General features: G+C 44.8%; 1 protein-coding gene across 7 annotated transcripts in view; it reads right to left on the bottom strand.

Annotated features, from left to right (window-relative positions):
- The window catches only part of lrba (LPS-responsive vesicle trafficking, beach and anchor containing), a 318,483-nt gene that overhangs the window by 13,439 nt on the left and 277,544 nt on the right, over window positions 1-27,500 (bottom strand). For all 7 annotated transcript variants that reach the window (XM_083764652.1, XM_083764653.1, XM_083764654.1 and 4 more), the window contains 5 exons: window positions 19,169-19,258; window positions 15,997-16,174; window positions 13,296-13,361; window positions 10,118-10,273; window positions 3,490-3,657 (listed from right to left, as the gene is read on the bottom strand). In XM_083764652.1, coding sequence (XP_083620778.1) covers window positions 3,490-3,657; window positions 10,118-10,273; window positions 13,296-13,361; window positions 15,997-16,174; window positions 19,169-19,258 — 658 coding nt within the window. The remainder of the gene's footprint in view (window positions 1-3,489; window positions 3,658-10,117; window positions 10,274-13,295; window positions 13,362-15,996; window positions 16,175-19,168; window positions 19,259-27,500) is intronic.

Genomic DNA, 27,500 nt, shown 5'->3' with positions numbered 1-27,500 from the left:
TGTAACTACAGCCTGGACACTGAGGAGGGGATCAGCTATCTGGGAGACGCAGGTAGGTAAGAGGTAGGTGTGTGCATGCGTGTGTGTGTGTGTGTGTGTGTGTGTGTGTGTGTGTGTGTGTGTGTGTGTGTGTGTGTGTGTGTGTGTGTGTGTGTGTGTGTGTGTGTGTGTGTGTGTGAGCGTGCGTGCGTGCGTATGGTGTATAATCCTGACATATAGGCCAGATTTTGGGACACGTTTTCAAGCCAGTTAATATTGGGGATGTGAAGACACCATGCCAAATTAGGGGAGGGGGGTTAGTAATGGAATTTAGTAATGGTAAAGGTTACGTTCATAAATATAACAGAGGCATGCATGCTGAACAATTAAACAACTGTAAACTAATTGTGTCCAGTTTAAGTCTCTCCTTTGACCAGCAGATGGCAGTGCTGTCTGAGGAATCTCATGTACTTTTGTATCAGTACTGGAGACCATGACAACACAGAGTGTGTGTGTGTGTGTGTGTGTGTGTGTGTGTGTGTGTGTGTGTGTGTGTGTGTGTGTGTGTGTGCGTGCGTGCAGACGCTGACTCTGTGTCTGTGAATGTGTGCATGTTCATATTAGGGCTTGCAGAGTCAGTCGTGTCAAACTTATGAAGTGTGTGGGACATTCGCAATTTCATTACAGTATGCACGAGTACAACTGTGCATGTGTGCGCGCGTGTGTGTGCGCGCGTGCGTGTGTGTGTGTGTGTGTCTGTGTGCGCACACGCACGCACGTGCAAAGAGCACCCTGTGGTCTGGGTCAATGGAGCATCACATTGTGGTGAAGGGCTGAGCTCTTGGCTCACAGCTGCACGTAAGCCTGGTCTGATACAAACACACTGATGCTGTATGTATGTATGCATGCAGAACTGCACTAATGCTACAGTAAGCCTGGTCTGATACAAACACACTGACGCTGTATGTATGCATGCAGAACTGCACTAATGCTACAGTAAGCCTGGTCTGATACAAACACACTGACGCTGTATGTATGCATGCAGAACTGCACTAATGCTACAGTAAGCCTGGTCTGATACAAACACACTGACGCTGTATGTATGCATGCAGAACTGCACTAATGCTACAGTAAGCCTGGTCTGATACAAACACACTGATGCTGTATGTATGCATGCAGAACTGCACTAATGCTACAGTAAGCCTGGTCTGATACAAACACACTGATGCTGTATGTATGCATGCAGAACTGCACTAATGCTATAGTAAGCCTGGTCTGATACAAACACACTGACGCTGTATGTATGCATGCTGAACTGCACTAATGCTACAGTAAGCCTGGTCTGATACAAACACACTGACGCTGTATGTATGCATGCAGAACTGCACTAATGCTACAGTAAGCCTGGTCTGATACAAACACACTGACGCTGTATGTATGCATGCAGAACTGCACTAATGCTACAGTAAGCCTGGTCTGATACAAACACACTGACGCTGTATGTATGCATGCAGAACTGCACTAATGCTACAGTAAGCCTGGTCTGATACAAACACACTGATGCTGTATGTATGCATGCAGAACTGCACTAATGCTATAGTAAGCCTGGTCTGATACAAACACACTGACGCTGTATGTATGCATGCTGAACTGCACTAATGCTACAGTAAGCCTGGTCTGATACAGACACACTGCATGCATGCAGGCACGTGTGTGCAATTGCGTGGACACGGGATACATACTGCACAGGAAATAGACTAACCATAAACATACACACACAGACATGCATTCATAAACACCCAGCCTAACAAAAACAGGTAAGGATAGCCTGTGTTATGTGTGAAATGTGTATTAAGTATGTTTATAAATATACGCATTTAACCATATACTACTAGTCCCGGCCCAACAAGCAAATAGTAAACATGTGGGACCGCCATCATTGATGTAGACCCACCTTTGGGACTGTCAGTGATTGGTTAGTGTGCGTGTAGGCTACTCGGAGTATGCAGGAATCTGCAAGCATTTTGGTATGGGACAATGATATATCATGAACATGTAATTCATGTGTATTTCAACTCGCCTCAAAATTTAAGAAGTACAATAAGCAACTAATATGAACAAATGCACAAATGAACAGACGGAGACCGACCCATGAATTTTAATATCCGCTTGAAATAATTAGTTTACTGCATAATCTTTCTCGAGTTTAACAGCAGTGCTTGAATTAAAGCTCGCTATCGCTAAACTGAGGCACAGGCGTGCACACACACACACACACACACACACACACACACACACACACACACACACACACACACACACACACACACACACACACACACACACACACACACACACACACACACACACACACACACACACACACACACACACACACACACAAACACACACAAACACACACACACACACACACATGACCCTAGAGAGAACATTTTCATAAACACACAAAATAAATGCACGTGCTACACTTTAAATGTTTAAATATATATCTAAATCAGAAATGGTGAACCTTCCTGAAGTGCCTAATGTGTGTTAGACCACATTATACCTCGTCTGCTACATTCATACATCTTTTCCAGAGACCGGAGACAGCACTCATGTGTCCTCTTTCAGAGGAAGAATTGCATACACATACAGGGATGCAAGCACGCATACTGTGCACGCGCGCACGCACACACACACACACACACACACACACACCAAAAATGTAGGCATAAAGGAAAACAAGTCACTAGCTTTCCCAGCATCACGCAGCCAGCTTGCACTGTATGACTATGAGGTAAGTGACACAAGGCCATCTAAAGTCCCGTCCCTCAAATCAACAACCGATGTGGCTTATTATCCAAATCACAATTTGTCATAAATTTCAGCCCATTTGTAGCGGAGCACTTAACAGCATGTAGGGCCCATCTAAGCTGGCCAAATTAGCACCGAGAAGGCTAAGGGCCCGGGCTATCGTCCCTTTGATCGTGGCTGGTTCCATATGTTATGGTAACGTGAAGGGCCGTCCTGTGACATTTTTCACTTTGATGGACCGGCCGTTGACCCTGGAGCCCGTGGTCGGCCGGGGGCCTTTCATGTGGCGGTCGCCGACCCCCAACGCCACACAGGCCGGCCGTCTCTAAGTGGCTCTCACTTTCACTCACTCACATTAAGACAGGTTGAGGGCCCTCTCTCTCACCCTCTCACACAAACAAGTACATTTCTCACATACCCATACACTGAATCCTGAATGTTAATTTAACACACAGTGCATTAGTGAGAGCCCGTTTGGGGTGCAGCAGTGCTAGGAAATCCAATTGGACTGCAGAAGGCCTGGTCTACTTACTGTAGATGAAACTAGCTGTTACTTTAGAGAGAGAGGCCGTAAATCACAGACCGCTACAGAGACAGCACTCTAAGAATACCCATCCCTCTGCATGTGTGTGTGTGTGTGTGTGTGTGTGTGTGTGTGTGTGTGCACGCGCGTGTGTGTGTGTGTATTCTTACTGCCTGGACTCTCTCCGATGCTGCAGTGCTTTCCGTTCCAGTACCAGAGGAGCAGGGTGGCGTCTCTGGAGCCGGACAGCACGTAGCAGTCTCCTCCGATGTAGGACTCTGAGCGGGCCAGGCACGTCACCACGTCACGGTGACCAAACACGATCTGACTGAGTTTCCCTGAGAGCACACGTGCGCGCACACACACACACACACACACACACACACACACACACACACACACACACACACACACACACACACACACACACACACACACACACACACACACACACACACACACACACACACACACACACACACACACACAACACAATGCATCAGTGCCATCATACACATACACAGAATGGCTGTTAAGCATGTAAACCTCCTCTGCGGGAACGAATGCATGTATTTTTTTCATTCGATCTGGGGAAAAAAAAGTGTATAGGTTTGCGAGACAGTGTAAAAACACCCGGACGGTTAGCTTAACCGTCTGGGCACCTAGGTTGCCAAACCAGCCGCGCAGCATGCTGCGGGTTCAACTCCCGAGCCCGACGACCTTTGCTGCGCGCCACTCCCCATATCTCTCCACCCCTTTCCTTTCTGACTACTGTTCCCTATCAATAAAGGCATAAAAGGCCACCAAAAACAAATCTTAAAAAAATGTAAATGAAACAATTTATTATCTGTATTTATTATAAGCAAACGATATATAAAAGCATCCCGTTCCTAATATGCACAGTGTATGAATTTACATATCTCAACACATTATTGTGTCTTAACAGTTTCCGTGCTTTGAATGGATTACTCCAGGTTAATGTCGCTGCCATATCGGACATACGCGACTTTTGTTTTATGTGTTTAATCCGCCGCAATGTAATAATTAAAAAGAAAATCCGTCTTCGCCGCGGAGAAAGAGAGTAGATGCATCTGTTTTCATGAGGAAAACGGAAATCGTCACATGCTGTGGGCTGCTAGGGCTTCTGGGAAATTGAGGCCAATGCAAACGAATGGGGTTCAACGCCTCATGGAGGAGGGTCCTGTGCTGCGTCTTCCGGGTGTACCAAGATGGCGGGTGGTCCGGCCGTTCATAACAAACGGGGGAAGCTTTTTTCGCTCGATTTTCGCGGATTAAAAGCCCAAATAATTCAGCGTATGCTCTAAAGGTAATACAACAATCTCGGCAGTGAAGGGGGGTTGATTAAAAGTCTGGTAAATCGTTTTCCGCAGTCAAACTGTTAAGGGAAATTGAGTCACAATTCATTCCAATGAATGGGTGGAGCGGTGTGGAGCGCTTCCTGCTCCGTTCTGTTGTTGTGGTCGGCACTTTGGAATATCTTTGAACACTACGACAAGCGATCACACCGCTTTAGAGTGAATTTTCATGACAAACAACTCAGCGGTCAGCACAGTGGTCCTTTAACCCATTCTGACCTGAGATCAGATTCATACGAGGTTTCCGCCGGACACACACTGGTCTGATGAACCCATTCTGACCTGAGATCAGATTCTAAAAAATGTCAGTCGCTCTTCGATTTTTCAAAAAATAGCAGACCTACAAGCTCGTATCGCGCCACTCGGTGGCGCGATATGAGCTTGTAGATCTGCTATTTTTAAATAGCTAAAGCATGACATGATGCCGACACCAAAATGGGTGCCCGGTCAGAATGGGTTAAAACACGGCAGTGAAATGCGTATAAAATTGTTAATGCGTATTACGAGGGATTAATTTTATTCATTAAAATGTAATATTTTAAACTTCAATACATTGTGTACATGAAGCTATGCGTGTATTCTACCGTTGCTATTATATTGATTTATTTTCTTTCTTAATATTCTGTACTTTTCTAATTATGTATTTTCTTTATATAGAAATGTTCAACCTAAATTCATATAATTGTTCCTCACTAATGCTCACTATAATATGGTAACATACTGTAACATTTTTGTCTACACACTGTTCACTGTTCAGAAACGCATCATTTCAAACAGGATTTAAAATTTCGATTTTGTATTAATACGAGAACAATTGCTTCTACAGTATGTTAGCATCAGTGTTGTAGTGTTACTTTTAGAAGTGGGACTCCCCCCCCATAAGACACGTGTATTTGCGTGCACGTGCGCAACACGCACAGACACGCACTATAAAACAATTCAGACATGAAATGTATATATAGCCTATTTAGAAACAGGGTTTACAATGCTTAATCGTAAAAGTAAATAAGTAAAAAAAACATATTTTTTCTTCCTTACTACACCCCTGGTTAGCATGCTAACTTTCCATGAATAGAAAGCCTGCAATTAGCGTGGAACCCCATTCATGTCACTGCTAGGCAGGTTTGTAAACTGTCCAAAGTCCTCCTACAATTTTCAATTCAGGAATTTAGCAGACGCTCTTAATACAGAGTGACTTACAGTAAGCAAGAACACATAGTAATACATCAAATACATAGAAATAGTAATCAATGATCATAAGCAAGCTAAGGACTTAACATCCATCTAACAGTAGAATATCTGTAGTATCTGTACAATGCAACTATGAGTACAGTATATATATATACACTATAGAGCGCTACAGTATGTCTACATAATAAGTTATCTAGTTTATCAAGTTTAGCCTTTGCATATGCCTGTAAGGTCGTAAAGGCTAGCACAAGTGCTGCGAGCTAAGATGGAGTCTAAAGGTGAGTTTTCAGACTACGGCAGACGATTGGGAATGAGTCTGCAGTTCTGATTACACTGGGAAGTTCATTACATAGTAGAAGGGAGAAGAGTCTGATCACAGTGAGTCATATAATTGGTCCTCACTAATATGTGCTATATTGAAATATAGCACAGTATTAGTACTGTGCTATATTGAAATATTAATACTGTGCTATATTGAAATATAGCACAGTATTAGTGAGGACCAATTATATGAAGATAGGTTGAAAATAGGCTTAAGTGTTTTTTTTAACCCTAATTTATGCATGGAGAAATCTAAAAGATCACTGAATGTGGACTACACACAAAATTTGCTTCTGGCAAAAAATTACGTGTTGATTAATGTGCATTGTCTCTGTTAAATAAATAAATAAATAAATGTTGCAATGTGACACATTGTGATCATGTACCTAGATCGGCTATTTCAGGAAAACGTGGATGTCATTAAAGGAGAATTGTGTCGCTTTTCTTACAGAAATCTGATGTTATTGTATCCATTAACCAGTGAGTAGAGCACAGCTCAGCTCTGACCGTGCACAGCGGGTTAACCAGTGGTAGAGCACAGCTCAGCTCTGACCTGCACAGCGGCTTTATCACTAAATTGCGTATTTTGATTGCTCAACATTCTTTTTTCTTTTCAACATACAGAGTTTTGTCCCAAATGGGCTGCAGTAAAAGGCAAACTGCTGATAAACCCCACCTCCTTGCTCAGAGCTACTGTGCGCTAGAGATGGATTCTTTTAATGTATTCACCTCTACCAGTGGTTAATGGATATAATAACATCAGATTACGGTAAGAAAATCGCTAGTCAGGAATTTTCTATGATCGATTAAATCAATTAGTTAAATTAACCGTTGCATCCCTAGAAAATTACTCTACCGGTATGTACCAAACTCTACGTATGCAGGTGTGATCAATTTTGCACGTGCTTGCGTGTGCATGCATGTGTACGTACGTACGTACGTACATACGTGCTCAGCCAGCCCGTGCACATGTCCTCACTCTGTGTCTACCAAGTGTATATATAAAGAGGCTAATTGCTGTCAGATTTTCCCCCGGCCCCTTGGCTCTGCACTGAGCTGTCTAATACTCATTACACTCCCCATACTGTGACCTCTGCAAGTCAACACACCGCGCAGTTTACAACACATGACATTTCTGTCTGCTGCTGTCCGGAGGATAATTAACTTGTATCTCATCAGTGATGGAGAACGCCGACGTGAAACTCTTCCACAGAGGAGCTCCACGAGTCAAGACGAGACGTGAAATGTTTGACATCTTTGTAAACTTTGGAGAATAAGTAATGATTTCAAACGCATTGGGTTGGGTGGACGACGTAATGGCTGCCATGCTCGCTTCCGTCTTTGCGCACTTGTGCGCGTCTGCACGGACGGACGCGCACACAAACGTGCGTCGAGTGCACAGGCATGAGGACTTGCACAAACAAAGGTTCAAACACAGACACACACACACACAGCAGAGCAATTGTTGTCATCTGTAATTGACCCTTTGCTAAGCCCCACCCCCCAAATAGTGATTGTCCAATTACTCACCCGCCTATAGGTGACAGTAGCAATACTAATGGCATTAATCGTAACAAATTATTTAAAATAAATCCTCTGATGTGTTGACATGGTTGGTGACTTTGGCATGGTGTATCCTGACTCACTGCAGATTAATGAGCAAAGAAGTTGATTGGAATTAATTAGATGCCATTTCTCCCTCTTTTTAGCGATAACATTTGTATTTAGTTTGTATTTAGTCATGCACATTTTTCCAATGCACTACTGCAGGCCTTGTTGACGCTCGTTGAAACTATGGCTCCTGAATGATTGATTCTTTTACGTGGGAGAACCAGGGGGGCAGTCAGACAGATATTTTGTGAAGCCACTAAGAAAATGGGGACTTCCTGAAAGTTCATATAATGGCCTGTTGTGGCACTGTCATTGGGCCCCAAAAAAACCCCATAGCCCCATAGAGTACAATGTATTTGGGCCCAACTTCACCTAGACTGTATTACCTTAATAAACATGGTCATGAATACTTTCTGCTTCCAGTCCCTAGTTTAAAGTCTCATTTCTCATGTCATAATATTCTTTTTGGAAAACTATGGTCCCATTTATTTAAAAAAATGACCATAAAGTCGCGTATGTTCTGAGGGGCGTGGCTACCGTTACAGTCTATGATCGGGAGCCACCCCCCGTTCGAGTCAAAATAAAAACCAACGAAGAAGAAGGGGGGAAGTCCCGCCTCGTTGTCTGGGCCAGCCAATGGCCAGCTGGTCCCAAACGGATCTACAAAGATGGCGACTTACAGTTCAAGGACTGACGGGCTTCATTTTACGTCCATACAGTATAAGACCTGGAGAACGCTTTGTCGCTTTTACAGTCTATGGGGAGAATCCATGCTATAATATTCCATTGAAGTCAATCGATGACCAGCGCTGCCATGCTTTTTGTCTTTTTTGCTTATTGTAAATCGCTCTGGATTAAGATTAAATTGTAAATTGCTGCATGCCAGACCTAAAGCTGCAGAGTGTTGGGGGGGCGGAGCTTAGCGAAGGGTCAATTGTCATCGAAGAATTACTGAGACTGAGAAAACAATCGAGAAACTATACAGGCAGGCACACACTTACTTCCTGTCTACATACACATCCTCAGACAAAATTCAATTGCTCACACAGGCATATGCGGCTGCGTGTTCTGTGCACGTGTACCAATCAGTTCAGTGTAATTGATAAACCCCCTCTGTTCTTTAACCTCGGGGCTTCAGGGACCCGGGTGGCAGCTGTTGAACACTGAGCAATTGAAGCGTTGTGTTTGGAGGTTCCAGGCTCGCACACCGCCGCTGGCAGCCACACAATAGAGCTATCTCTCTTCTCCTACGCCCCCCCACTCCACCCTCCTCAGTAGAAGACACAGAGGCTATGGCCCAGAGAAATTGAAACGCTGGCTGTATTATAGGTGTGTGTGTGTGTGGGGGGGGGGGGGGGGGGGGTAGCAGTCTGAATAGGAGCAGGGGACAGAGAGCTGAGGACCGCAGTACAGAGACAAGACTCAAGACAGACTCATTTAAGACCCTTGACCTGCTGAAGCGCTGTGTGTGTGTGTGTGTGTGTGTGTGTGTGTGTGTGTGTGTGTGTGTGTGTGTGTGTGTGTCACTCAGTAGCTAGGTTTCCATTGACTTGGCTGACGGGTGTGTCGACATGAACAATCACATATATCACTTGTGAGACAATACATCATCCTACTATAAAAACCAAAACAGCTGGACATACTGGGGTGAGTCCCACCTAAAAATACAGACTTTTGTGATTAAATTGAAAAGGCTAAACGCAAAGGACGTGGTTCAGTGGTTTCTATTGCAGATTAACAAATAGACAGCATATACTGTACTGTAGACATCCTTACCATTCAGATAAGATATATTTTTGCCCCAACTAAACATATTCACATTGATTGCGAAATGTGAGTGCAGAATAGTCTTTGTCAATGCAATCTCGGTCAACTGTAACCTAGCTGGTAGTCAGTCTGCTCTGTGGATGTACAATAGCAACCAAAATGTGGGTGATTTGACATTCTCACACACTGCACCACGTCTCTGTATTCTGTCTGTCTGTGTGTACGACTGTAATGCACGTAACTCGAGAATTGTTCACCCCACCGACTTCAAATTCGACACTTGCGTTCCACCCCCCCCCCCACAGGGAGTTTAGTGCCCGGTGTAGGGTCGGTCGGACCCACGGTTGTCCAGAACTGCCACAAAATGTCTCTGCCCGTGCTCTGGACAAGGCCCCTGCCCTGGGACCATATATGGACTGTTCTGACATCACAAATGTATTCTGACATCTGCATAGACATCTGCATAGACTGTCTAATACAGTGAGTGATTAGTTATATGGGCTAGTATAAGGCCAAAAGTAAGGACTATTACCTGAGTCAGTGGAATAGACACGGAAGCTCTTGTCCCAGAAACCACAGAGCAGGATGAAGCGGTTGTCAGCGGTGATGACGAAACACTGTGAACTGATCTGGATGCTCTGGTCCAACAGATCTGAGATCTGACGCCTGTGACTGCCAACGTTACTGGCTGGAGAGGAGAGGAGTCAGAAAATAATGGGAATAGTAAGAGATTCATTATCAGATGCAATTAAACAGATTCACACATCACAAAACACAATGAGATGAGATAAAAATGTGAACAAAAGAGACCAGAGGAGAGATGAACAAGGGAGGATACGTTTCTGAGGCGACAGTGAGACAGAGACACAAAGCCCAGAATAAAGTCCAGAGACAACGGGACCAGGCATACATTCAGTGTATGTGAACATGACACATAACACCATGTCAGGCCAACGGTAAACATCAGCATTGTTCAAAGAGTTCACACGAAACACTATCTGGTCTATCAGCACATTTTCACTATTATGTATGGCCCCTGTAAACACCTCTGCACCGCAACAGAACAGAGAAGATTTGTGAGAGAATACATAAAACATCCAGGAAGGTTAAGTGTACCGGGACTTCACATTTTCCATTAGGGCCTTAGAGCCTGAGTAATGACGGCGTGTGCGCGGCCTGCAAGGAATATGCACACTGCCACAGAACGCATACTGTAAATTAATCTCGCGCAGGCGATTTATTTAAAGGTTGGTTAGTGAGGAGGGAGCGAGGAACACAACATACATTCTCTTCTCCCCGATGCTCCCTGATTTTCTGCAATGGGCGGCATTTCTCGGTAATCTCATTTTGCAGTTTTATTAGATTCCTCCGTGTTGTGGTCTATGGTCAACCTGTTATTCAAGTTGTGACTTTATTTCAGTTACTTTGGGGTATTCTTTCTATCTTGGCTGCACAAATGTCTAGTCTTTCTCGTGGTCTCTTTATGTGTGTTATGTGCACATTTCTCCTCGGCCATTAGCCTTATCATCTCATCTCATGTTCTTACCGTCTGCTACCATATCATGTCTAATCTTATCTGAACCGGTTTGTATATGTTTTTTCACTGTTGCGACGGCCTCAAACCACACTCCAAGCTAGGCGAAAGCCTTATAATATAAAACAGCGGCATCTAAGGTCAAGTATTTAAAACAACAGAGCACCCCATCACCCCTCATGGATAGAAAACTATTCTTTGTCAGTTTCACTCTAAAGGTCTCTACTTATAGGGCAGGAAACTGGCACACTGGGTTCCACGCAGGCACACCATCATTATGGTGAAGTATGAATCAGGCTTAAGACCAAGAGATAATGACTGACTATTTTACTTACTTATATCCCTATTAAGCCAGCTGGCGCATAGGGCAACAACACAGTTCCACCTAAGAAACATTAACCACTCCAAACTAGAGACCTGTTGAGATGTATAACCTGTATGGTTAAATGATTTAGTTAAGTTATAAGTACAACTATAAGAAGTGAATATTTTGCAGTGCGGCCGGCCAGGCATTCATAGATAGTTGAAGAGCAGGTGTTGGGACGCTCAGCCTGTAGGCATTCTGAGAAAGAGCAGCGCGCCTGACAACGGCAATATTTCAACCCATTATCAACATTTCCTTTGGCCACGGCCGCCCCGACACTCAGCCACAATTTACTGTGTTTAGCTCTGAGTCCTCTTGGAATGCTAACAGTGTACATACATAACTGACACACGGCCTCCCTCCCTCCTACAAACTCACACGCTCACGTGCACACAGCATTTTCTTCTAAATATAATTAATGCTCAGTTGTAATAAAATGTTAAGACAGAACCAGGATGATATGAAAATCTCAGGAAAGACTAAACATTGCCCATGATAATAAAAATATACATTTAAATTGAGCCGTATTATACATGTACGGCATTCTCAAAACAAGCATAACATGTCTCGTGTCACACGCACGGGAACAACAGTGCATGTTGTCTCTGGGTGGAGGAGGTGGATAAAGATGAGTTCGTGAGAATGAAGCCCTGGACATTTTCACCAGTCAAACGTTTACCCGAGGGGGAAAAAAACAAAAAAGGTTGCGTGTGTGGAACAGATCCTGAGAGATGAGGAGAACAAACACAAACGAAACGGAGAAGTCTAAGACACGAGAGAGAGAGAGAGAGAGAGAGAGAGAGAGAGAGAGAGAGAGAGAGAGAGAGAGAGAGAAAGAGAGAGAGAGAGAGAGAGAGAGAGAGAGAGATAGAGAGGGAGCATGGGGTGATGAAAAAAAAAGGATAATGAAGTATGTGAACTTGGGTGCGGAGTGTGCAAGACAGAGAGAGAGAGAGAGAGAGAGAGTGAGTCAAGGTAGCACACAGCTAGTGTCTCTCTCTTTTCCACTGCCTCCATTGGAGCGTCCTCGTGCATCACTCAGCGGCTCGCCGCTCCTCTCCTGCTCATCAACAAGTCGTGAGGGATGAGAGGCGGCCATATTGTCCTGACAGCCGCGAGTGGCGCATTCTCAATCACACATTATTACCACATTCATATTCATTGCTGCTGACACGCTGCCCCCTCTGCCCCCCCGCAAATTAAACCACAGAGAGGAGAGGAGGGGAGGTGAGGGGGGGAGATGGACAGCATTGAGGAAAGGGGGGTATTTGTGTGTACGTGCGCGTGTGTGCGTACATGTACTGCTGAGGCGGTTGTGTGTTATGTGATTGTGTGTTTGCTGGGAGAGAGTTTGTGTGTGTGTATGTGTGTGTGTGTGTGTGTGTGTGTGTGTGTGTGTGTGTGTGCGCGCGTGTGCGTGTGTGCGTGCGTTGGGGGGTGGCTGATGATGAAATGCTTGCCCAGGCCACAGCTCATTGCATTCCAATTTGCATGCAAATGGTTCAGTGTGAGAGCACAGACTATATCATGAGGAGAGGAGAGGGAAGGCAAGGTGAGGGAAGGAGAGGAACAGAGGAAACGGGAGGAGGAGACAGGAGGAGAATAGGAGGGAGGACACTGTCCAGGGACACACAGCTGTGTGAAGCCATCAATTTGCGATAGACACACTCTCATATATACAGTACAGTTCTGCATGAGAGTCACAGTATGAATAAATAATCTTGTATTAAAATACTCGCCCACTCGCCCGCCCCGTGCACACGCGCGCGCACACACACACACACACACACACACACACACGTTTAAGTATACCTATCAGAGGATCGATTTCCACTGGAAGTTGGTACTGCTGGTCCTGCACTGTTGAGCTTTGATGACCTGAGAGAGAGAGAGAGAGAGAGAGAGAGAGAGAGAGAGAGAGAGAGAGAGAGAGAGCATTAGTGTTTCATTGACGTGGCTTTGTAAAGTAGCTGTTGGCTCTCACTTCACTATGAGACACTAAAACTTATGACCGCACAGTCAAAATGTCACTTCCATAGTTGTCCTCCCCTGAATCAAAAACCTATTATTTAATAACTGCAAACCACAATACAATTACAAAGTGATAGCTGACAGGGACTTATAATCTGATCATAATAAAAGAAAAAAAAATAAAGAACCTAAACACCCATCTTCATTTTAACTTAAGTTTTGTTTCATTGTTTCATTGCCCAGAATAAACTTGCATAAGACATTTCCTTGTATTTACAGCTCATTATTACCAATGATGTATTCCCATGCTTTTGTTCTTGCTTAACAGTTTCCGTGCCGGGAATGGATTACTCCAGGTTAATGTCGCTGCCGTATCGGACATACCCGCCTTTTGTTTTATGTGTTTAATCCGCCGTAATGTAATGAATCAAAAGAAAATCCGTCTTCGTCGCGGAGTATGAGACTGGATGCCTTCGCTGTGATGACGAAACCGGAAATCGTCACATGCTGTGGGCTGCTAGGGCTTCTGGGAAATTGAGGCCAATGGAAATGCATTGAGTGCAACGCCTCATTGAAACCAATCTTGTGTGCGTCTTCCGGGTGCACCAAGATGGTGGATGCTACACACAGATCATAACAAACCACGGGAGCTTTTTTTGATGGATTTTCGCGGATTAAAAACCCAAATAATTCAGCGTATGCTCTAAAGGTAATACAACAATCTCGGCAGTGAAGGGGGGTTGATTAAAATGCGGGTTAATCGTAAAAAACAGTCAAACTGTTAATGTAAATCGCTCTGGATTAAGAGCGTCTGCTAAATGCCTAAATTGTACCAGTCAACATGAATTGTGGGTCAGGTCCTTCACTTCGGAGAATTAGAAGTCGACACAAAATATGCAGCTTATTTGGAATTTGCCACTGGCCATACCGTAATTCTTCAGATTTTTCTGAAGTTTTTCTAATTAATTTATATTCACTGCACAGCATTGAATTACGAAAGCACTAGCACAATCAATACACCCCATCGATGGCATTAGTCCAGTTCACTTGGCCTGTCATCTCCAGCAATATGAAACTATAGGAGAGCTGAAATTCCTCCCACGCTGATGAGCGTGCGCTCTCAGAAACTCAAAGAGCTATCATGTTCGGCAGGATGGATGTTGACTGAATGCGTCTGGCTGAAGTGAGAGGCTGATGTATGGAGGTGGACATCGAACTAAACGCCAGCCGCTCAACGTGTCAAACGTGATCCTGCTCTCTGGGAGAGACAGTCAACCATCTCCCAAATCAAAGTCCATCCGTCCCTCCTATTGAGACGAGACGGGTCAATCCTACCACTCAGAGGTGAGAGAGAGAGAGGCAAAGGGGATGATAATGAAGTATGATAGACACCTGAGAGGGTATTTAAAATTATGGCTTGTCTTTTGGAGGCCGCGAACATACCGTCAGAAGTCAGGCTGTAACATTAATGGACGCAAAAGTACAAAAGATTATCCGCACACCATTTTTGCTCCCACTGTGTTTACTGAAAAGAACAATGTTTTGCACGTTTTGGAGTTTAACTCTTCTATCCAGCACCCTTTGAACTCTACTTGGATGTTATGCATACATTATCCTTGGACTGCACTAATAGACACAGAGACATGCATAACGCCATTTGCATCAATAGCTAGCACAATGTGGATTGGAACAGTGAGTGGACGTGTCAATGTGCGTGTGAGAGTGCTATGGAAAATGATATCCATAGTGGCCCACTGGCCCTCTGCTCATAAAAGGCTGTATGTGTGGACACTGGACACCGAAGGTCCTCGACTTCTTATAGCTGTGAGTAAGATGTGGCTCAGCCTGTGCTACCGTGCTGCGGTTGTCACAGCCTAATTCCATAGACTGCAGCTATACACTGTAACCAACCATGACGACAGAAGGGTGAAAAATGTGGTCATAGAGTTAGTATTTTTTGAAAACGGCGTACAATTTGGGAAAGTGAAAAAAGGGCTTTGCAGTTGGGTGCATAAGCTAAATGGACAATGACCATGTGCAAATTAAGATCAATTGCTCTAGGCACTGAGAAGATGCGGGCAGACATGACAGAATGTTGTCTAAAGTTAAAGGTTCTACTACTTTTCTCCTTTCTTCTATATACAATTGAGAAGAGCACACTTTGTGCGCGCACAACGCGGTTCGGTTGGCCAAGTCATAGAAGTATGCAGAAGTGACCTTTACGCTTGTGCACAACCTACCCAGCATGGAAAAAACAGGGTCAGTGGCCAAAGAAATATTCACGGAGAAGCAACAACAGCCAGGCATTAGACGTGCGTGCTTCTATTTTTTACATCCTCACACACACACACACACACACTCGTACGGAGCCCCTGAATGGCCATGCATTCAAGATATATTTTATCTCGTCTGTAAAAGATAATCATTTTGTCCGGACGAGATAATATCTTGTACGGACGAGATAATTATCTTACTACGGACGAGATAAAATCTATTTTGAATGCATGGCCATTCAGGGGCTCCGTATACATTCCTATCTCACCTGCCAATCCATGCCACTTGTTGACGGCAAACAGCCGGTTGGCGGTGACGGTGATGATGGCGGGCGAGGTCAGGCCCGGCTGAGTGTTTGAGGATACGTGAGTCACCGGGGAGTTGGACGGGAACTTCAGCACCATGATGACGTCCTGCTGCATCTGCTCCGTGAACATCAGAGGAGTCTGCAGGAGAAGATACTGTTCAACACGGGACGGAGCGGTGGAGTACGAAGAGATGGACGGATGGGAACGGAGAAGATGAAAACACGAACAGCCAGGGGGATGCAGGGGGAGAAGGAAGAGGAGGAGAAAAGGCAATATAGCAAGCAACAGAGGAAAAGCAGGAGATGGTAGAGAGAGGAGAAGGGGGAAAAAAAGGATGATGACGATTTTTATAGAGATGGAGGAAGCGGACAGGAGAAGAGAAGACCAAGGAGAGAGAACAGCAGCAGCGGGCAGACAGGAAATAATGAACATAAAAAAAGACATGACATGACATGAAAGGAGAGAGAGAGAGAGAGAGAGAGAGAGAGAGAGAGAGAAGAGAAGAGCGAGAGAGAGAGAAGAGAAGAGAGATAGACAGTTAGGAAGAGAGGAAAGGAGGAACTCAAGGTGTCATCGTCCTGGTGCTGAACCAAGTGAAGAAGAAGGAAGAATGATCTTCCTCATCATGTGACTACTCGGTCTCACCAAATCAAGGTGAAATAGCATGGAATTGCAATTCCGCGGATACACGCCTATAGAAAAGCCCCAAATCCGTACATATGACATTGAAATCCTCCCCATAGACAATGACGGAGGGGTATCCTTTTACAGGACACAGGGTGTGAATTCGGATGAAACGAAACACTAAAATTGAACCTGACTGGATACAATTGGTGACCTAACCTGAAAAATAATTTCCTGTTTCTTAAACAGCTGGAGTGGGAGAGACTAACTGTAATTAACATTCAATGGGTTGATTCTAAAAGGCCTCATTTTGTCATAATACAGTACGAGCCTACAATGACCACATAAAACCCCCTATGTACGAGGGAGCCATTTTCCGCAGTATGTGTGTGTGTGTAGCGAAGAGGATGGAAGATGGGTGTTTAACATGGTGAACAGAGGGGCGTCCTGAGTGCCTGACAGCTAACCAGACACTCTGACAATATCATTACCACCAGCACAGGCACATGCCAACCTGCTGACAATACACTGTCACGAGGAGGGGATGGATGGAAAGTACAGAGGAGAGAAGCTTTACGAGAGAACATGCAATGCTGAGAGGACGTTTATGTGAGAGAGGCTGTGTGCGTGCGTGCGTGCGTGTGCGGGTGTGTAGGACTCAACACTTCTCAGTGAATAATGTTGTTTGAATACTGTATGAGTTGCAGCGGCAATGCATAGGCATTTGATACATGGCTGGATTCAAATGGTTTCAATAATGACTGTGTGTGCGTGCATATTCAGTTATGTGCATTATGTGTGTTTAGGCGTGTGTGTGTGTGTTTGTGTTTAGGCATGCGTTTGTGTGAGTGTGTACAGTATGTAAGCGTTGTGCATAGGGAGGTGGTCTCCGGCCAGCTGTCAGCAACGCAGGGACACCACTCTAATAGGGTCTCTAGGGGCCACACTCTCACACGCACGCACGCACGCACGCACGCACACACACACACACACACACACACACACACACACACACACACACACAGGTCCTCAGGTGTACAGTTTGGCATCAATCCCATATTTCCAATACTACACTTTTCCTCCTGTCACATGCATCCACAACTACACACACACACACGTGCACGTGCAGGAAACAGTCACATAAATGTATAAACACATGTACAATATGCATACACACACACAGTATGAGTGTATGCATAGCAATAGACACACACACCCATACACCATTAGGTACAGACATGAATGGACACGGGGACACACACATACACACAAACGCACGCGCACGCGCACACAGTCTCTTTCTCTCTCTCTCTCTCTCTCTCTCTCTACTCTTTCCCACACACCTCTATAATGATGAGAGAGGAGATGGGTCCAGAATCGGGAGCTAAACTTCCCAGGGTCAGATGGAGGAGACAGATAGAGAGGGGGGGGTGTTGGCTGGGGCAGGACATTGAGAGGTGAAGGAAGGATGGGAAGGGGTGGAAGGGCTCCGTGGTATTTTCGAAACACACAGACATAAAGGGTGTTATTTATGCAAACAAATCTAAAACCTCAAAAGTTGAGTCAGGTGGTGTAACCAGTGACCTTCTGATTACATCAGCGGCATCTTTACCCACTCAGCCAGCCAGCAGTTTTCATATACAGTTAAGTACACGCTTAGTGCTGCGGCTGCAAATGGAACATTAGACTTAAAACAAACAGAGATAATCTATACTACTACCAGTAAGACGCCCTGAGGGCGAGAAGCGCAAAGGGCGAGGTCGCACTGAAACAACAGAGCTTCTTAATACAGTTGAGAAGCAGGAGTTAAACTATTAATCTGGTGTCAGTGAGGTCAGATGTATAGAGTTGCTGGCCGGCTCCATTCATGCAGATGTAGGTGATGATCACACGTGCGGATTGGAGTTTCCTCATGCAACGATCGCAACACATGCTCAACACACAGGAACAGGCCAGCTTCAAGGACGCCCAGGTGCTAGTCAGCACCAGGCTAAGGAAAGCCTCAACCGAGCAAAACTAGCCAGATAGCCCGCGCCAAACGTCAGGCTATACAGGCAGTCAACACGGGTCCTGCGGCACAGTCAGTCAAGCCAGATGATGCCATCTTACACATCTTACAGTCATCTCCATGTATGGAGATGACTGGATGACTGGATAATATGTATACTGTAGCTATCCAGGGTTTGATGAGTTCTGTGTTGCGATCTTCATATATGGAGATGGCCTGCATATATGGAGCTATGGAGAAGGCCATATATGGAGCGTGTCACAAGGCGTGACAGACGGACTGACTGACAGGTTTTGCATGTTTTCATAGTAAACGGCGACCTACAGTCGCACTTACTGTAGGACTATTGTTGAAAATACAGTGCTGAATCCTTTTCAGGAGGATATGGGAGAAGTGGGGCGGAGAGAGTGTGTGTGTGTGTGTGTGTGTGTGTGTGTGTGTGTGTGTGTGTGTGTGTGTGTGTGTGTGTGTGTGTGTGTGTGTGTGTTGCTTCTACTAACCACTTGCATGGCAGAGCTCCTCGGGGGGTGTGGTTCTATGAGCAGCTGGCAGGGTGTCTGTCCAAAACTACGAATCTGAGCCTCCACAGCCTAGACACAGACAGACAGACAGACAGACAGACAGACAGACAGACAGACAGACAGACAGACAGACATTTAGGATAAATATCCAGGTGTTATGGTAGAAATATGATATTATTATTATTATTATTATTATTATTTATTTATTTTTGCGGCTTACGCCTTTTATTGATTTTTTAAGGGACAGAAAGTAGGCTGACAGGAAACGGGAGAGAGATGGGGGGATGACATGCGGTAAAGGCCGTGTCGGGTCCGGGAGTCGAACCCGCGGCACACCGCGACTGGATCACCAGTCCGGTGCCCAGACCGTTACGCTACGGCCTGGGCCGAAATATGATATTATTAACCCCCTTGTGGCCAAGAGCACGTCAGGCCCATAGACTGCCATGTTAATTGACGTGTTAAATCAACAAATCCCTCGTGGCCAATGACGTTATCTGCGTAGTAGACGTACTGCCCTGTCAGTACGTCTTTTTATAACAAAATATTGCAATTGTTTGACATTTTTTTAATTATTTTTATGTAATCAACCAAAAACCGGCCGAAACCCGCGCGATCGTGCACTATCGTGCACGCGCGCCGTCTCTATGTGATCCGCGGCAAAAAATGTGATATTTTGGGATGTTCCTGGCCGTTTTTTTTTTTTTTTTTTTTTTTTTTTTTGCGGCTTACGCCTTTTATTGATTTTTTAAGGGACAGACAGTAGGCTGACAGGAAACGGGAGAGAGATGGGGGGATGACATGCGGTAAAGGCCGTGTCGGGTCCGGGAGTCGAACCCGCGGCACACCGCGACTGGATCACCAGTCCGGTGCCCAGACCGTTACGCTACGGCCTGGGCCTTCCTGGCCGTTTTTAAGCTTAATTTGACTAAGTTATAAAAAAGCTAATGTTAGCTTGGCTGTCCGGATTGCTAAGCTATGTGCTAGTGGTCATAGTAGCCTCCTTTGTTTACCTCCGTTTGACAGTTTGACAAGTGATTTAGCCAGATTTGATACTTTTGCCAAAATCAGAATAATGGAACGTTCCCGCCATCTGGTGGCACTTCTGGGTATTAATTTGAAAATGAAAGTAAAACGTGATGTATTTTATTTAGATCGCTGATCCCTCTTATTGCATTAAAATGACGAATTAAGAAATGGGGCATTGGCCAGCATTGGCCAGATTTGGCGACTTTTTGAATGGCAATCGAAAAATGTGAGATATGACCACAATGTCACGAAATGTCTCATTTTATAGCTCCAAGTCACTACTTTACAATGAAAAAATAATTATGATTATAGCTTGTTCCATCGTTTACTTATAAGCTTTTTAGTAGACCTTGGTTTCAGTGATAAGTCAAACCAAGGTGTACTAAAATGCTTATAAGTAAACGATGGAACATGCTAGGAACATATTTCGTGACATTGTGGTCATATCGCACATTATTCTATTGTCATTCAAAAAGTCAGCCAAAGCTGGCCTAAGGCACAATAAGATGTTATTAAGGTTGGCCACTTGGCCATTAAAGGGTTAAAGGGACACTTCATCCTTTTTGCAAAAATTATGCCCAGTGTCTAGCAGTGAGCCCAGTGTCTCTGATGTCATGGACACTGGGCTCACTTCCTTCCTGGACTACAACTCCCATAATGTTTTGGAGCACTGCTCCTCCTTGTGGATAGGGGGACGGCTGTCTTACTGAGACAACAAGTAGTCCAGGCAGTAAGTGAATCCACTGTTCATGACATCGGAGACACTGGGCTCTCTGCTACGATCTAAAATATCTAAAACCATATATTACACACATAAAGACCCCCAGGAAAGTGTTCTAAATCTTCTAAGAAATATGAGTCCAGTGCATTCCATACTGGCCTATACTCTAAAACAATCTGCAAAAACAATTGAACCTAGATCAGACTTATACAGTAGGGATGGATGCATGTGAACGCGCGCGCGCGCACACATGCACACATGCACACACACACACACACACACACACACACACACACACACACACACACACACACACACACACACACACACACACACACACACACACACACACACACACACACACACACACACACACACACACACACACACACACACACACACACACACACACACACACAATAATCAAATTCCCGCACAGACATCCTTGTCAGACAGTCGGGCAGACACACACCACTGTACCCCCCAGTACCAGCACACACACAGGGGCTGGGAGCCAGGCTACTAGAGCCTAGGCAGGGTTTGAGGCTGTTAGCTGGTGTTAATGAAGAGGTATTGGACCATAAATGTCAGAGCAGACGCCGGGCCTACAGGCCTCTGGACAGCATCACACCGCTCACTGGATGGAACACACACACACACACACACACACACACACACACACACGCACACGCACACGCACACACGCACACACGCACACACACACACACGCACGAACACACATATTTGCAGGGCACCGTAGCATTTACATATCCACCCATATATTTTGTGTTGAGAGTGAAATGTCTTAGAGTTTAGATCTCACATCATGGGGCTAATAGGATTCAGAACCACAGAACTCAACTCAGCATAGCAGTGCAGTTGCAACTTCCATGTACTGCAGTTAAAAAAGGCAATAACGTTCAAGAAGCTATAGTACGACTTAACTCACTTTATTTGTCAATGACACACATGCACAGTGATGTCACCTGATCAATGCAAAAAGGGACAATCATACAGGGAATCTTTGCTCATACTACAATTTAGGCATTTAGAAGACACTCAATCCAGAGCGACTACTGTATAAACAGAAACTATGCAAGTTCACTGTGGTTTACAGTGTGGAAAAAGTCCAGCTATTAAACAAGAATGTGTAAGAAAGAAATGTAGGGAGACAGGAGAGAGATATAAAATAATATTAGATACAATACAATTAGATTCAATTGATGTTCATCATAAAATGTGCTGTGTGTGCATGTGTGCCTTCATTAATTTGACATTTTTTTTAATGTTTATTTCAAACCAAAAATACTCTCTCACACACTTATGTCAGTGTTCCAGTGATCACCCTCCTTTGTGCCAATGTTGGCACTGGTGCCTAAGGTTGCCTACCCCTGCTATATAGATTATAGATAAACTTGGAGAAAAAAAAGGTGTTGTGACAGACTGTAAAGTGTGTTGGTGCATGGTTCTGTAATGTGCGTGCGTGCGTGCATAGGCTGGGCTATAGGCTGTGTGAGCCCAGCTTGGCCAGGCCTGTGAGAATGAGCTCATGGCTGAGGCCTGCAGATGGTATTTCCATGAGAAAAAGGTTCTAAAGACAGTCTGCTTATCCACATTGTCTGAAACTAACCAGAAACCAGAGGAGAGGAGTGAGGAGAGGGAAAGCGAGAGAAAGAGAGGAGAGAGGGAGAGAGGGAGGAGAGGGAAAGAGAGAGAGAGAGAGATGAGAGGGTGAGAAGCCGGATGGTGCAGAGAGACATGACATGAAGAGAGAGAACATGAGAGAAGATGAGAGGAACGGTGAGAAGCAGGGCGATCAAGAGAGGAGCGAGAGGGTGCGTGAAAGAAAAAAAAGCATTGTTATTAAAAAGTCATCAGGGTGACTTTTCACCTCCTTTCTCTTAAGAAAGTATATTAACCACTTGAATCCTATTCTGAGAAAAAAAGAACACACCAATAAGACTCAGGCCCAACTCAGGTCCATTTAATTAAAGAAGTCTTGACATGTTAACACAACACACATTAAGATATACTGTATGATTCTATCCATACCAGTGAAAAACAGATCTCTATGTCCCCCCACTTCCTGCTCGCTCGCTCTCTCTCTCTCTCTCTCTCTCTCTCTCTCTCTCTCGTCTCTCTCTCTCTCTGTGCCATGGAAAGCCCTGTCTCTCCTGTTCTCTCTTTCCTCCTCCCCATTACTTTGATCCAACTCTCTGTCAGCTGAGCAGAACAATAGGCTCAGGTCTTCCTTATTTAATGTGGTGTAAAGCCTGCTCTGGCCCTATTAGAGCAGTCTATTGCAAACATATGACAGCGGACTGAGAGGATGAGTCAGACGCAATGTGGAAAACTGAACCGCGGTCCCACGGCTTTGTGGATTCGTATAGAGTAGAAACGAACCAGGTTGCAGATATTGGCCTCTAGTTTAAAGTATATTCAGTGATTTCACTTAATTCAAATATCACTTATTTTTTTGTTTTGTTGTGATAATCCTCCCTACTATAGAGTGTGCTGGCCATATAAGGAGTTCCTCCCTGTCCCCAGTTAACCCTGGGGTCAAAAAAACCTTAAGTTTCGTTTTTGACTCTCTATCCTGATTGGACGAAAGGCTGGGTCCCACAGCCAAAAACGAAACCTAAGGTTTTTTTGAGTGAAATCACTGAATAACCTTTAAGGACAGTAAATGCGGTCACAAATTAAATGTCTTGTCAGTGCAGAGATTCCCGGTATCATTATTGTCCGTCATGTGTTTGAGTTGGCAATATTCCACTGAGAACCTCTTAAAATAATGGCATTTGTCATGTTTTAAGTTTTCATTAGTTAATTTCACCAAAAGTATTTTTGTGTTTTGACTTAAGCAATTGTAAACATCACTCTTAGCCAAATGACCAATCATTTCACAAAAGTCAGATTTATTTTTAAGTCACACGACATGTGACGTAGGCAAAATAAATTGGCCTAAATCACATTGTCTTTTACTTTCATTCTTGACATTATAGCCTGGCTCCAGCCCAATCGCTAATAGCCACGCCATTAAAACAATATGTTCTGAAGTGAAACGAAATTCAGTGTCGGGCAGGCCATTATACTAATTGGCGGGAACAGCATTATCCTTTTCAATAAAGATATAGCTGATTTTACAGAGGTGGCCATGTCACGAAGAGTTGATTCAGGCAAAAATATCATTTAATAAAGGGGGTATTCTTTTAAGAAGGTGGCGAGTTAGACTAATTGACTCAGACGTACATACCAACCCATCAGTTGCACTGCAGATAAACATGAGGCCATGGTGCTCTGCACTGACTGTGTTGCTATATTATGTGTTTTGTTTGACCATAGTGAACAAAACAACACAAACAGTGTTGTAATGTGAATGAAGTTGTGATGGCTGTTTCTTTGAATTGTAATATAAATGAAAAATCCAGAATGTGTGAGTGAGTGAGTGTGTGTGCGTGCGTGCGTGCATATTTTTAAATGGTCAATAAGACCTAGGGTCTCATTCATAATTGCATATCATATGGAATGCAGCAATCAGACAAAAAAACGATATACCAACTGTCACCAAATGCTAGAAACAATAAATCAATCAATCAATCAATAAAACATTGCTCCGATTTGAGCATTTACAGTAAGTACAAGAACCATTTCCTAAACAAGAACCCTGATCTTTACAATGGTCCTCCAGCATCGACCCCCATGCCGTCCAGCAATGCGTGACCAAGTTGTCAGTGCAACACACAAGGTCAAAGAGACTCGCTCCTACTCTGCCTATGGGCGCATTTGCTTAGGCTAATGCCGAGACGAGGTTCCCCCCTCCCATTACCAAAGTCGCTCGACCTGTATTCATTAAATTCTACCCTGCTTGACATTTATTAGGCTGTGGAAACGCTTGTAGAAGCGGGTGCGTCTAGGTCAGGGTGTCCTATCCCTATATGCCAATGTAATGCTCAGGTGATTATGTGAGTGGGGGGGCCCTTCTACAAGGCCAATCTGTTTTGGGGGTGCTGGCCCGTGACTGATGAAGCCTCTCTATATTCTGTACATTTAAATGACTGAAGGTCCTCGGCTCTGACGCACCCCCCAGGCCAGCTCGCTGATTTACTCAAGACACTCCAACAAGATGGCCCGGCGTGTCAAACATCCCGCTTTCATGCAAATCCACCCACAGCGACGCTGGCTCTCCTGACTGACTGAATAGAATAAATTAGGACAGCATTTTAGTACTGAATCTACTGACAACAAAGAGCAGAACATCGTGTGATTGGGAGCTCGCTTTTATCCAAAGCACCTTACAATGGAGTGTTTTTAACAAGAGCCCAGCATGTTTTATCCGTATCTCTGTAATACGTATATACTGTATGTAACTAACAGACCAATGACGGTGCAGCTCATTCTGCCACGTGCATGCACAGCGCACAGCTCGGCTTTCCTGCAATATGACAATCCCAGCTCAGCAACGTACTATACTGTAAACACAAAAAAGCTTTCTTTAACCATCATTGGTGATGAGGGTCAACCTGTTGGCCATCACCGATATTTGAAATACCCGTTTCTGTTTCCTTATCTCGTTGTTCTTCCCTTTCTCGAAGATTACAAATGATTGAATGAATACTTGTACAACAAATTATTTTCCCCACACAATGGAGATCTGGTTGTCCAGAGCGACAGAACAGACCTCTATGAGCATACAGTCTTGTGCATATGTGGGACCGACCAACTTCAAACTCGGCATGTGCATCGGCAAGGACTACTGTGGTATGCACGCCATCGAGTAGTTTGGATATGCGGTTGTCCAGAACCGCTGATCCATATATCGAGTTGTCCAGATTAAATGGTCCATTTATATAGCGCTTTACAATGATAATTTTAGTTTTAGTTTTTCGTTAGTTTTACTTAACCCATTCTGAACGGGCACCCATTTTGGTGTCGGCATCATGTTATGCTTTAGCTATTGAAAAATAGCAGATCTACAAGCTCATAAGCTCACCCAGTATCGCGCCACCGAGTGGCGCGATACTGGGTCTGGGTGAGCGCTGGCGCTTTGGCATGGGGGGGTCAGATCAACATGGAATGAATTCTGTACTGGCCATATAAGGAGCATGTCTTGAGTGTACAGGGTTTGATGAGGTCAGATCAACATATGGAAGGTCAGAACAGGTCAGCTCCATACAGTATATGGAGATCTAAGGGTGGTAGCGGGGGGGGGGGGGGGGGGCATTATCTTGAGTGTACAGGGTTTGATGAGGGCCCAGGTAGTTTTGGGCCCTCTAGTTTTCGCCAGCTGCCGGGCGTGGCTGCACTAACAACTTTGGGGCAGGCCCTTCTAGAGTTTGAATGGACACTAAGGTATCAGTCGGGGGGGAGACATCGACGAGGAAGGATGGTTGGGGAAGGATCAACGGAATGTCAGAACAGGTTCTGACATACTGTATGTCCATATAATGGAGATCTAAGGGTTTGAGGTCAGATGTAGAGTTGCTGGCCAATATTGATGACATCAGGGATTCTCCATATATGGGCTTAACTGCGACAGCAGGCCGCCTTTACTATGACATCAGGGTCAGCACATCTACATCCCTGATGATGTCATGACCTGGGCACCATATGGTGCCCGACCAACATACACTGGTGCCCCGACACACTGACGGGAAACGTACGATTCCATAGTGAACTGCGATCTTTTCGTTCTCAATAACGGTGGGTGTGAAGGCTGTATAGCGGCCCAAACCCCTAGTAAATATAGTAATACATATTTTAAAATGGCACTGTTTGTGACTATTTTGAGATGTCTTGTTGTTTGTCTGCTTCGCTATATATGCCGGCCTAGGTTCTGACTCCATCTATTAGTTAGACAGTTAGTCAGAGAGCTGATAATTAATTCAACATTCAAACTTTTCAACTGCACAGGGGAGCCATGCCGTTATTAGACTGTTCTGTTGGCAACACCATGCACTACCCAGTGAGCTACACAGCTCTAACCACAGAGCTATAGACAGGCAGGGTGGGTAGGACGTTCCGTGTGTTGTTGGGATCCCTATACATGACCAGTCTGTCCAAGACACACCTTGAGTATAACATAATGGTACAATGGCCACCATGTGAATCACTGGAAATCAGCAGAGTTTATGTGTTCTACCTGTTGAACTCCACACAGGGAAAACGTATGAATATATTTGGGACGGCGTGTAATTGGACGAGGGGAAAAGGAACACGCAGGGGCCCGGCGTTGCAGAGTGCAACTATGGCTGCATGTCGGAGCCTGGTTCATTGGCGTGGGTATATTTTCCCCGTCTTCTGCCGAATTACGCAAAGCCTGGACAATTCAGACGGAGCTCTGTGTATCGTCGCTGCCGGGTGACGGCTGTGGGATTTTCCGTAATCAAATGTGAAAGAAGGGGGGAAACCCTGCAGGACGACACAGAGAAAGGGCGTGTTTCTCCAGCTAAGAGCCAATGCAGATGTGCAGGCATGCCATGCACAAGTGCACGCGTGCATGCGCAGGCGGGTGGGCATTCTGCACGCAGGGGAAAATGCACACACACACACACACACACACAC

The sequence above is a fragment of the Protomyctophum parallelum genome (assembly GCF_964188405.1).
Source record: "Protomyctophum parallelum genome assembly, chromosome: 5".
Classification (NCBI taxonomy): Eukaryota; Metazoa; Chordata; class Actinopteri; order Myctophiformes; family Myctophidae; genus Protomyctophum; species Protomyctophum parallelum.
Note: the sequence above shows the minus strand (reverse complement) of the source record. Positions and strands in the feature narration are given on the sequence as shown.